At 40.7% G+C, this 12867-nt stretch overlaps 2 protein-coding genes across 2 annotated transcripts in view; one reads left to right on the forward strand and one right to left on the reverse strand.

The window, feature by feature from the left end:
• si:ch211-127i16.2 (probable flavin-containing monoamine oxidase A) overlaps nucleotides 1–5438 on the forward strand; it is a 63558-nt gene extending 58120 nt beyond the window's left edge. Inside the window, exon 12 of the mRNA XM_050053168.1 lies at nucleotides 3352–5438. Coding sequence (XP_049909125.1) covers nucleotides 3352–3700 — 349 coding nt within the window. The 3' untranslated portion in view covers nucleotides 3701–5438. The remainder of the gene's footprint in view (nucleotides 1–3351) is intronic.
• vsig8a (V-set and immunoglobulin domain containing 8a) overlaps nucleotides 1–11289 on the reverse strand; it is a 106986-nt gene extending 95697 nt beyond the window's left edge. The window contains exon 1 of the mRNA XM_050053173.1: nucleotides 10738–11289. The gene's annotated coding sequence lies outside the window, so the exon portion shown is untranslated. The remainder of the gene's footprint in view (nucleotides 1–10737) is intronic.
• Nucleotides 11290–12867: the final 1578 nt, after the last annotated feature.

Raw genomic sequence — 12867 nt, forward strand, 5'->3', positions numbered from 1 at the left:
TCCTGCGCTTTCATGTGATATGCGTGGCATTTCTGTGCGAGCCTGCATTCGCGAGTAATCCATCCAAGAGTAATGTGTGTGCAGAGCTGTATGAAAGCTCTGTTATGCATCATTTCAGTGTAACTTTATCATTTTTTTTTCGCTGTGAAAACACTGGACTACCGACAAGTGGTTGGTCTTGTCGGAAAGCTACGATTCCGCTGTTTCACGTGATATGCGTGGCTTCTCGCTANGCAGAGCTGTATGAAAGCTCTGTTATGCATCATTTCAGTGTAACTTTATCATTTTTTTTTCGCTGTGAAAACATTGGACTACCGACAAGTGGTTGGTCTTGTGTTGAAAGCTACGATTCCGCTGTTTCACGTGATATGCGTGGCTTCTCGCTATGATGCACGGTCGCAGAGAAAATCAATAGAGAAGAACAGGTGTGAATTTGAACGCACTATGCGTCGTTCGGGCCCCTTAGGGTTAATGGTGTGATCAAAATCTCTTTTTACAGTGAAGGATTACTTATCACACTCTTTTTAGGCATACCTGTATAGAATCCTTAACAAAATAATGGCATGAGAGCAATGCTGCTTAGAGCTACACTAGGGCTGAACCTGAGTCAGAATTATGTCAGATGAATATTTTTTTTCTTCATATAAAGTTTTAACATTTAAATGGGCTCAGCAGGATGTTCAGTGTGGCAGCAGTATTCATGTAATGTAGTAAACAAGCTGACGGAGCTAACTATGAATCAGAAATGTGAAACAACATTTTTTGCTGACTAGTGCTGCCCCAGACTAAGAATTTTCCTCGTCGACCAACAGTTGTCACTTAGGGCCATGAGTAGACTAGTCGCCCACATGTTGACAGTATTAATGTGAGCATTAAATTATATATTTTGGGCGGGGCAACACAATGGTTTGAGTTGAAGGTGTGAGAAAAAATAATATCAGTAACATTGTTAACACTGTGCTACATTACATAGAAATACAGAACCGTACTAATGAACCTTCATTAATATAGGCCTATATTTTATCTACAAGTGCACGTCACACACTGAGCGAGCCGCCTGTTAATGACGCTGTGGGCTAATGGGCATGTAGCTACTTCCATGTTTCAGATGATACGTCATGTTTGTAGTCGACCAATGAAGATGAGTTTACATATCACCTTGGGTTCGTCCTTCACCTTCTCAAAATGATCCCACACTTTGGATTTCCTGCCCGACATGTTATTAACTAGCCTGTGGAATAACCACAGGTACCAGCCCTGGAAATTAACCTGACTCCTGTCTGACTGCTGAGCGTGGCCACTTCCTGTGTCTGGTCTTTCACATTAAATTCCCACATGGTCCAGTCATATAAGTTTTGATTTATTTTGACAAGGTGCAGCTCCTAATTGAGTCCGTCCCCCCCCCCCTTTTTTTTTCCTACGACTAAGCCACCAATGAAATCTTGCTGACTAAAGACTATTCTGGTCGACTAACATTTGTTCAACTACTCGGGGGCAGCCCTATTGCCAACACTACATATCAAACAAAAGCCAGGAAGGGTCAATAATGTTATCTCGTAGCCTTACAGTGGAAAGTTTTTCCTCCTCTGTGCTGTTGCATCACATCAGCAGCTGTCTGTACTAGAGAGCTGCGAGCACTCACTCTGCAGCAAAATCTGGGGACCAAAATGTTCCCAAAGGTACACTGCACAGCACAACAACTGCTTGACGTGAAGTAATCTCAGTTGACTGAGGGGTCTCTGACTGAATTCAAATCTCCAACTTTCTGACTTTCAAGGGGCAGCCCTATGATGCACCATCTTCAAAGAACATTTTTATTGCAAGAGCATCAGTGTAACCAGAGAAACTTACAACAACTGAACCCTGCAGTGAGCAGTGTCCTCCTGGCTGCCCCACACCTGCTGTACTGATTGTCTGCACACAGCTCAAGAGGAGAGGGAGAAACCATGCCAAGCTTGCCTGATAGCAAACAGAATTGTCAACTCGTTACCAGAAAAAAAGAGAACACAAGAAAAGAGAAATCACCTTTAAAAAAAGAACCATCTGAAAGTAGCATAAGGAAATTATGCCAGCTGGAATTTACGTTTCACTTTCAGTTTTCAGTGGAGCTATCACATTGGCACATCACTAATGTGACAAGAAAAGAAATCACGGTGAAAATCCGGCTCAATGAGTTAATTCATGTTTAGTTTAGCCATGGCAACACAGACCGACTGGTTTTTGGCAGGTTTTAAGAGTTGAGCAAAGTAAAAATAAACTATGACGAATGTGTCAGAATTCAAAAAAAGCAAAAGCCGAACAATTTCTGGCTCTAAGCAAAATGTAAGACAGCGTTATATGGTTCAATTTCAAGGACTTTTTAAGCATTTTGTTAGAAAAGAGAGCTATTTTCAAGGTATTCCAGTATTTGATTTTTTTCCACTCAAAATTCGAGCACGTCAACCACCTTGTGTGAACCTTGTCTTTCTTCACAACATCACACAAAGTGCTGAGGAGTAGTTTCTCTGACCAAAGAATGGTCTCTCTATCACTCCCTCAGTCTTGTCTCTATGACCAATGGATTGGAGCTTTGAGAGAGGTAGCTAACCTGCTGCTAAGCTGCCATTATTTAGGGGTGAGTAGTGATATGTTTTCACAATGCCTCTGGTAAAGAGAGACTATAATGCATCATCTTCAGTTCTGCAGTCATTGTCTTCAACCTCTCGGGGGCCTGGCAATTGGCAGCAGCAGCACCCACTGCCACATATTTCCTCCCAAGCATTGACTCCAATCCATTTTTTCCGTTGCACAAGACTGCTAATTTTACAGTGCTTTTTTGAGAATGTTACACAATCAAACCGAGAATTCTACCATCTTGCCAATGACAAAGCCCTGCAGTCTGCATACTCCAGCTCAAGTTTAACTCTGACAACAGTATTCCAACTCCAAGTCACATGATGAGGGATAGTGTTTACAACAAATTCTGGCACCATGGGCAGGAACTTGTAAGGTTAATAAGATATCCTTGACTTTGTTCGTTGCATTGTTATTGAGCTTTCCCAGTGAGCAGTCCCTACAGGCTTGAACAGGCTCAACCTCATTTACTGAGCATGTACTTGCAAATTTCAGTGAACAGAGACTATAAGCGCCAACAAAGGACAAATCTGTTTCAGCTTGTCAGTAAGGAAATCTTACTAGTTAACAGCTTCACGTGTAAACTGATAATGTAAGCGAGTGTTAATGGCTTAAGACACTACATAAATGGGCTAAAAGAGATGTTATCAGTCTAACAGAGGATAAATTGAAGGCCTCTTCAAGCAGCAACATAAGGCTCAGTGTTTAGTATGGCTCACTGATTTTCTTGATTTACAGGATCCACTGGGCAGGCACAGAGACAGCCACCCTGTGGTGTGGGTACATGAGTGGCGCAGTACAAGCTGGTCAGCGAGCTGCTCTGGAAGTACTGGCTGAACTCTGCCCAGTGACCCTGACCCAGGAGGAGCGGGAAGCAGTGCAGCACAGTCAAACTGTTCAGGGTGCCGCCAAGCAAAAACCATCATCCAAACTCATGCATATGTCTACAAGCAAAGCTATGGTCATAGCAACACTGGCAATAAGTGCAGCCCTCTTGCTGGCTCAGAATCAAAATGCACTGGTAAAGGTTAAAATCTACTTCTCAAATGTATTTTCAGCAACCAATCGTAATATATTCCTATTGTAACAGAGACCTGTAAATACCTGTACAATCCACCTGCTTAGACTGAATGAACAAGTAAAGTTTTTGCTGGAGCTGATTCTTTCTTTTCTATTCCTATTTTCACATACTGCATTATTGATAACTTTAGATTGAATAAGACTGATTTACATTATATCATATCAAATCATGTTATAGTTAGAGATGTCCCAGAGTTTGTTTGTTTTTTGCCCCGAGTCATTTAGTATTTAGAGTCCCAATCTGATACTTCTATTTTCCTTATAACAGAGATGCAGGGTGCACACTTAAAGTACTTTTAAGTTATAAAAATCAATCTGATGTATATGTAAAACTCAATATGTGCGATGCAATGCATTAAGAAAAATAAACCTCCATCTAAGCTGTTCCTTAAAGTTACAATGTGTAATTTACGTGGTTGTTTATTAGCAAATATCAACTACTGCTTTCATAAATATATATTTACTAAAGTGTAATGCAATTCACATACAAATGGAAGCTTTCTCATAGGCTTAAAATGATTTCTCTATATATACACACAGGCAGGGCACGGTCTGCTGGAGGCTGCCTTCTTGCGTCGACATATTTGAATACAGTGGCCGAAAGGGAAATATGCACTTCGCCTTTCGCGTTTACCTAGAACTTGCCGTCACTGTGAAGATCAATCCGAGGCGCTTCTGTGTGAACCTGCTTTGTACTTTTATGATTCTGTCGCACTTTAAATGGAGGACCACACATATGTTTTGCTCCGTAAGAGGGAAACCACGCCACCAAACAAAAGAAAAAGATCAGATAAGCGAGGATAGGACAGTTAAAATCGGCGTTGCTTATTCCAGGTGGAAAGAACTCCTGAAGGAGAAGGATTTCACAAGGGATGCGGAGGTTGCCTGCTTTCTGATAGACAGGTAATTCAATCTGATATTTTAAAATCATTTTGGCTTCATGTTTGCAACTACTTTTCCCTCGCGTCTAAGTTCGAGTGACGGCTACGTTTATGTGCTAACGTTATCCTAGCCTTGGCTAACGTTATCCCAGAGCTACAGCTAAATGGTTAGCTGCCCCCTTGCCCCCTTCCTCTCCCTGGTCTTCCTCCTCTCCCTCTCCCTCTTCCTCATCTCCCTGTGTCCTGTGGAAGAACACTCTGGAAACGCATATATTATAATCGTACCAACCTATATTTGCCGCACTGTGCCGTGACTATCACATAAAACGTGTTATTTTAGCATTACTGTGCTAATGTTTGCTCGTGTTACCAAAACAATTAGAAATAAAACACTCCTAACATATATCTCACAGATAACCTATATCTCACTGGTAAGCTATAACATATCGTAACATGGTTTAGATTCCTAAATAAATATTCACCTCATTGCTAGATACTCCTGAAAATCTCGAAAAAGTCCGCTGTCTGCGCAAGGCTTTTTGTCCTACGAGGCCACCGTCACTTACCCGACGGGAGGGGTGAGCGAGTGAGCGCTGCAATCTAGAATTTGACCGCTGATATCACTGTTACTCACCATTTTTACACACCGAGGCTTTAAAGAAAGGTTCGGATCGGGCTCAATAAAGCTCCATATAGCCAATTGGGATCAGTTAAAAAAAATGCCTTGATTGGCCCCAATACCAATCTTTGAGACCAGATTGGGACATCCCTGCGTATAATATAGGTGATTGTGGCATTAATTAATATGCTTAATTATTTGAACTAATGACTCATTAACTTAAAGTGTGCAGATAAAATTTTACGCTTTAAAAATGTTCTGTGCTATGTAGTGTGATTATTTTGTTGTTTAACACTGCATTATAAAGTATTTATCAATAACATTTCATTTTCATCTTATTACTGTACATGTCTTATTTACCAATAAAACTATTTCATTTCATAACAAAAGTTTACAAAAAGTCAACTTGTTAAAAAAAACAGACTTGAGTTTCCCCCTCTTGATTGCAAAATTAGAATATAATGATTTAATAACTCCAAGACCCTCACCACAATGTCATCAATTTAATCATTTGCTCATGACAAATGATGAGGAAACTATTTTCTGTAGCAATACCTGGAGATATTTGCATCCCATCTCATTTGTATTTTTAACATTTAAGATTCTGACCATAAAATTTAGTTGTGCTTGTAAGCTAAGGGCTTCAGAGTGCTCATGTTGTGTTTAAACCACTTTACAGGGAGAAAATGGAGCTTTCATATGGCATGCCTTGCATTGTTTCCCTGAGAGCCATAAAACCTGCCTGAGAGGCTTGGAGCAGAGCCACACACACGTTTGTGCGCCCACTAAACCACCAACAGACATTCGAATGAGCGTAAGATGGATGAACCAGTCACACAATGATAACGTCCCAGAGAAAGTGATTTAATCGCTATCACTTGATTGCACAGTTGATCGAAAGGATTTTTGTCAGTCCCCATGTCTCTCCTGGAGAGTATCTCAAACGCCCACTGATCATTGGACAGTAGTGTGTGACTCCGTTGGCGCCATAGCTTACTATTTGTCTCCGTTATCACTAGCTTGCACTGGATCAACTGCCTGTTCTCCCTGGTTTCATTTAAGCCGGTCCCGAGTGGATCAAGACCAACAGCCCGACATCTCAAATTGTGTGACTTTATTTTGCACCTTTTGGTCACTCATCTGGTGATTTTAGGTTGAAAGAAAGAGTAAAGGCTCTCATGTGGAGCTGAGTTTCTGAACAAACGTCATATAAAAAACAAAAGACATGTACCTACCATTTTTCTGACTTGACCCCTCTGAGAGTAAGGGTAAAGCGGACAGGTGTGCTATTTCAGGGACTCCACAGTGCTGCTCAGAGGTTCTTTCACATGGTTTATGTCACTGTAGTGTTGTCAAAATTATCGATACATATCTATTCTGAATATTTTAAATGGTTTCAATACTCATTCTCCACAGTATTGTTACACTGGTAACACTCTTCTGATGATCATGATCACATGATGACACACACACCACTGTTCCCCCATAGCTCCACCTCTTCTCACTCTTACTTACTGCTAATGTACATCAAACATTTCCTAGAACTGCAGCTTCACATTAAAAGCATTTAACTGGCTCAAATAAGCTAACTTTTATCATGAAGGGGGCACAGGGAATGCACTGTGTTTGTAAATGAGCTCTGCCCTTACCTCTGTTTATAAAAATGTAATTCTGGCATCTTCTGACAGCAGATCAGTTTGACATATTGCAGGCAGCAATGGAACAAGGAGGAGCAGCCACAGTGAGCGGTTAGACAAAGAGCTGCAGGGAACACGCTGCACACCTCCAACTAGGCGAGGTTACCAACTCTCACTTTCACCGTGTCCTGCTGTCCGCAGACTGCAGCATAAAATCAGATCGTGGTTGCTCCCAGAATGATGGAAAAAGGCCAATTATTGTCTGACTTCTTTTTTAAAACAACAATGGTTTGTTCTGCTGCTCCCAGAACTCCCAGGCCCATAGCATTAAACCACAGTTACTTCACCTGTAACAGAATAAATACAGGTGATTCTGATTCTAACTACAGATGTCGCCAGATGAGATTGCCTCTCTAATGTACATATCTTTTAGATATTGGTTATGTTTACTACAGTTATTTTGCTGTTCTCTGTGACTAACCACAAATAAGTCATTGTCATCTTACAGCCTTATTATATTCATCATTTAATAGAAACTAGTCCATACCCATTGAGTGCACAGTTGCCCACGTACAGTTTCATACAGGTCAGGAAATTGCAGATTAAATAGTCAACTGAACCCATTAAGAAGAGCAATGTATTCAGACAGAGTTTCTGTGAATTTGATAGTACAATTGCTATATTGAAAGTACAGTAGTACCATTGCCAATAGTGGGATAGTTAGTGGGCTAAAACTGTACATTAGTAGTTGAGGTAGCACGTTGAAAGGCAGATAGTTAAAGTGTGATCGGTAGCATTTTAGCCATTTTCAAGCATGTTTCTGTTGTTATAGCGCCACCCAGTTGCCAATTAGAGTTAAAGTTCTCCAGTCACCTTGAGGCGTCCTGTTCTACATATCTACCAAATTTAGTAAAAATCAATATGGCGGTTAGGCCTAGATAAGAAATTAGCTCTCTAGCGCCCCCATTTTGTTTGATGGGGTCAATAATGGAGGGGTCCCCTCAGATTATGTGTGGTCATATGTCTACAAAGTTGCGTGGTGATGGGTGAAACCCTTGAGATGTTATACACCTTTATGTGATGAGCCACGCCCTCCGCAATATTCATTGCCTTATAGAAGCTCAGTTTTAGTAAGTTTTCCAACTTTTGCCAAGAGGGAACTTTAGATATTGGTCCCTAGATTATGTTCACCCAGTTTCATGCAGATCGCTCAAACTTCCTAGGAAGAGATCGATTCGAAGTGTTTTTCAAAAAATTCAAAATGGCTGAAAAATCCATATAACCGGAAGTTATGGGTTCTTGAGGCAAATGTGTTCCTCATGAGGAGAGGCATCTCTGTGCAAAGTTTCATGTCTCTACGACATACGGGGCATGAGATATGCCCATTCAAAGTTTGCAATTTCAATCAGTTGCTATAGCGCCCCCCTTTGACCAATTGATGTAATATTGCTTCATTCGCATCCTCCCATGACCCTCTACGTCAGAAAGGAGAAAAACGTGGAACAGAGACACAGACAGAGTTTTCGTCATTATATAGTAAGATTTTGAATTTCATGCTGTTAATACCAAATTTTCCTGTCATATTCAAAATATTTTTCAAGCTAATACATCAAAATTAGAAATTCTAGTATCTAGTCACATTGCCCGCTTCAGGTATGCATGCAATAACCCATCTGGGGGAGTGGCAACTTGCCTTATCAGTTGCTGTTTTATTGTCATATAATGCAATCGAGTTCTTGGCATTGATTGTGAACCCATAGTCTTTGTGAAATAATGAGCGTTTCTTAGAAAAATCTACTAAATCTTTTGTGTAAATGACTTATAACACCAACATGCCATCAACTGGATAGTCACAAATATATCAGCTTTTCAATGTCAAAGGCTAAACAGTGCAAGGAGGAGAGAACTGTCACGTCTAATTTCCAATAAATATTAAAAACGTTCAGAAAAAGTCATCTTTGTTAAACAGGCAATGTTCACATTTCACCCTGTCACCTTGATGAAGTCTGAAAGCTCACAATCTTTATATTTTCAAGCCTCCTAATTTGACAGTTTCATTGTGAAAAGCAGCACATTGACACAAAGCAGCCAGCAGCATTTATATAACACAGTCATATCATAATAAAGGGGGAATATTGTGTTTCATCACTTATCAGGAGGGAAGACAGTTAGCTAGATGTTTTGATGCAACCTCATCTAAAGATGAGGTTGAAACACAATTATTAATGAGGTTGAAACACAATTATTAATTTCTCAGCCCCGAAACTTTGAGAGCCAAAAATTTGGTACATAAATTAAAAACAGAAAAGACAGATCAGCATCTTTCACTATCCTCCTCGAACACTGCACTGTGCACTGTGTGTTTTTGTGCCTATTTGTTTCCCATAAGTAATGCTGCTGTAATTACTGTAGCCTCTGTAAACACCTGTCGCAGCACTTGCCTCAGTGTTGCCCTCAGGCAATAGCACCAACTTTAAAAATTTATACATTGCAGTGCAGTGTAATCAATATTAGTGACCATAAACAACTCATTTTACAGTTAAAACCAGACCCTATTTGTTTAAGCTGATGCTGCTATCATACTATATGTTATGCTGACTTATATCTAGTCATACAGACACGCGTGATAACCAGGAGTCCCATAATGCAATTCAGCAACTCTGGAATAAATACTGCCTTTGTGAAACTTATAATGTTCATTTATTTTAAATTATGTCAGCAGGGGGTTGATTCAACTCTCACAATTGTGTTTAGGCTGCATTTTGTAGCATTGTTATGCAAATATCCCATGAAGTGCCTTTCAGTTAATGCTGGCTAGGGTTTACTTATGGCCTCTGCTCCTCGTTGCCAAAGCAGCTTCCCTGTGTTTAACATACATCACTATTTTTGAGGCTGTTTTGAAAAGTAAATGAGTCATTTGTGCAGCTGCCTTTGCAGCTGCGATTTAGCTATTTCAAAGTTAAAAGAATTTTTCTTTTTAATTAATGTGCATACTGCATGATGTTGCAGGATTAATTTGCTTCCAATGCCAACATTCAACAGTGGTTTTTATCTCATGAGGCAAAAAGTATCTGTTTAATTTTGTTGGACTCATTTTATGAAATCTGGGGCTTTGCAGAATTGTTCAATATCAATAACACAAACCAGCTGCACAATTCATTGCTGCTCTGAAGAGAGTGTTAGAAACCTCACAGGGGGATGTCAAGATCAGGTAGTCAGGGTTGTAGATATCACTGCATGAACCAATCACAGAATGACAACATCCAAGAGAAAGTGATTTATTCGTTATCACTTGATTGCCCGGTTGATTGAAAGGATTTTTGTCGATTGCCATTTCTCTCCTAGAGAGTATCTCCAACACCCACTGATCGTTGAGCAGTCGTCTGGCACCATGGCTTTCTATTTGTCTTCGTTATCACTAGCTTGCACTGGATCAACTGCCTGTTCTCCCTGGTTTCATTTAAGCCAGCCGAGGCTGAATCCGGGCCAACAACTCAACATCTCTATATACAGTGCAGTGTCGGCGACAGAACAAATCTGATTTCCACTCAGATTTCCACATGGGGGACACGCATAAACAACTGCATGAGCATCAAGGTGCACAGGCAGCCTCAGATGCTGTTTGAAAGAGAGGAAATGGCCAAGCCTCGAGAAGTTCAAGGGCATTCAGCCTCAAACCAGACCTAACATTTATGAATGCTCGACACCAGCAGAAAGGAAAACAGAAAAGAAAAAGCTTTCCCACCACGCCACTATTTTATTACATCCACGACTCAGCACCAAGGACAGCGACAATGTTGACTAAACACAGGAAACCAGACGGATGCGGACGTGAGCGAAGTACAGATTAATCCACAGCAGAACAAAAGCACAGTAAAGCCAAGGGTTAATAATGAGCTCCACTTACCATTAAAATAGCTGAAGGCGGCGAGTGTCTGCACAGAGCTGTGTGACGATAACATCTTTCCAGTCATTTGGGCTCTTCTAGAAGTTCTCTGTGGAAGGCCAGCTGCACTAACTGGGCCTTCCGTGAGTTTTACACCCCTCCGTGATATGGAAAACAACTGTTTCTTGCGTGGCAGTCAAGAAAAGAGCATGTTTGAATGCAGCGAGGAGTCACCTGCACCCAGGCAGTGCCACAGTAACTGCTCTGAGAACAGCGTTTGCTAGTATCTGCCTTAATAGCAAATTACAAAGTCATATATTTGTATAAATGGGCTCGGTAAAGTTAAAATAATATTGCTTTGGTTTGCAAACCCTTTAAAGAAGTGGTAACAGCGGTCCAGATACACACAGACGATGCGAGGAGGGAAGGAGGAGCGTTAATTGCCGCACCTGTCCACCGCTAGCCGCCGCTAACGTGTTAGCTTCACAAGCTAGCTAGCTTAGCTTAACTGTTGTGTAGCAGTTATCGCTAAATAAACATAAAAACGGATATTCTTCACTTTCTTCACTAGTTGGAACTGTTCCGTCAAATGCTGCAACGTTTGCCGCTTTGACTCGGTGAATACTTTGGGAAGAAAATAATTTAAAAGTCCGTAACGCGGTATTTGTTAAGCACCTTACTAGCAACTTCGATTTAGGCGCGCTGTACACTTCCGGTCACATTAATCATCACCTGAGTGAACAACGTCGCACATTGGTTCCGCTCCATGGTTCCGCCCCGCCCACCTGCACTTTATCATTAAGTATCGATAATTTAAAGGGGGAATTTCACCCATTTTCAAAATTCATAAACTTTATTCATATGATCTTAAGACAGTCAAAAAATATGAGTAAAAATTAACAACTATGCCCCAAGTCGCAAATCTACAGTGTTAAAACTCAAATTTGTGATGTCATAGGGTGTTAAGCGTGGAGCCTCTCCATAGTGAATTAGAAATGATGGTCTAGATCAGTGGTTCCCAACTGGTGGGTCCATTCTGAATGGACCCCAAGTGACTCACAAACATGTCAAGTTTGTAAAAAACACACTTTATTTTGAAGCAAGGTGATTTGACTTGGCACAGAGTTTTTATTTTGAAGTGTTGTTTCCTCTTGTAGAGTGAGTGACTGACCAGCCAGGCTGAATCCAAATGTACGGACTTAACCGCACTTGCAGACTCGCGGATATTGGGGGCTCATTCCTGGAAGTCTGGGAGTGCTAAGCACTGCCCAAATCCACAATTCATCCAGTCCCCAAGTGGACTTTCAGCACTCTTCCAGAGGGTCCGCTTGGGGTGCAGACTTCAGCAGACTTGATTTAATAACCCACAATGCATTGCAATACAGACGTGACGTTGTGGTTTTTTCAATTGCTGAAAAAAACATATGAATGTTTGAAATAGTTATTGATAGTTAGGTCTATTAAAATGCCACTTGAATTGTGTAGGCCAGAAATAATATTCAACCACATCATGATACAGAGATGTGTAGAAGTGCATTTTATTATCATGGCAGCAGGGCTTCTATTTGAGTTATAGTCCTGTCCTTATTTACAAACATGTCTGTTTTTAAACACATGTAGCCTGTATGTTGTACAGAGATGTATCACAAAATAGGGGATTTATATCTTGTTATCTGCACGGACACATGAGTAGGCACTATACATCAACCTATATGACATATAGCTATATGAATATGACAGCAGCGATGGTTGAACGTTTCCACGGCAACAAGTAAAACAGTCTCGAGGGCTGTCTATCATCCGCTTGCAGTCTCTGCCCTAGCAGCCTTTAAGTGATGACGGTAAATATGTCACACTACGTTCAGCTGAAGTCCACAAGGGCTCAGTCTGCAAGTTCAGAGGGTGGACATCTAGATTCAGCAAGAGAATTGCAAAAGATGTTTTTGATGACACTGAGAGCAGCCAGGGAAATGTTATTCATTTATGGGTACATTTTCTGTTTCAGAGCTGAGAACACTATAGAGAATAAAAATCATTTAGGCATTACATTTTCTTTAATGCACATGTTGCTTCTCTAGTTAGGAAGCTTAAAGGAAAGATTGACTTTTATTTTAGAAATAAGTCTTGTTTTACTTTCAGTGCTAAGATAAA

Source organism: Epinephelus moara, chromosome 9 (assembly GCF_006386435.1).
Source record: "Epinephelus moara isolate mb chromosome 9, YSFRI_EMoa_1.0, whole genome shotgun sequence".
Lineage (NCBI taxonomy): Eukaryota > Metazoa > Chordata > Actinopteri > Perciformes > Serranidae > Epinephelus > Epinephelus moara.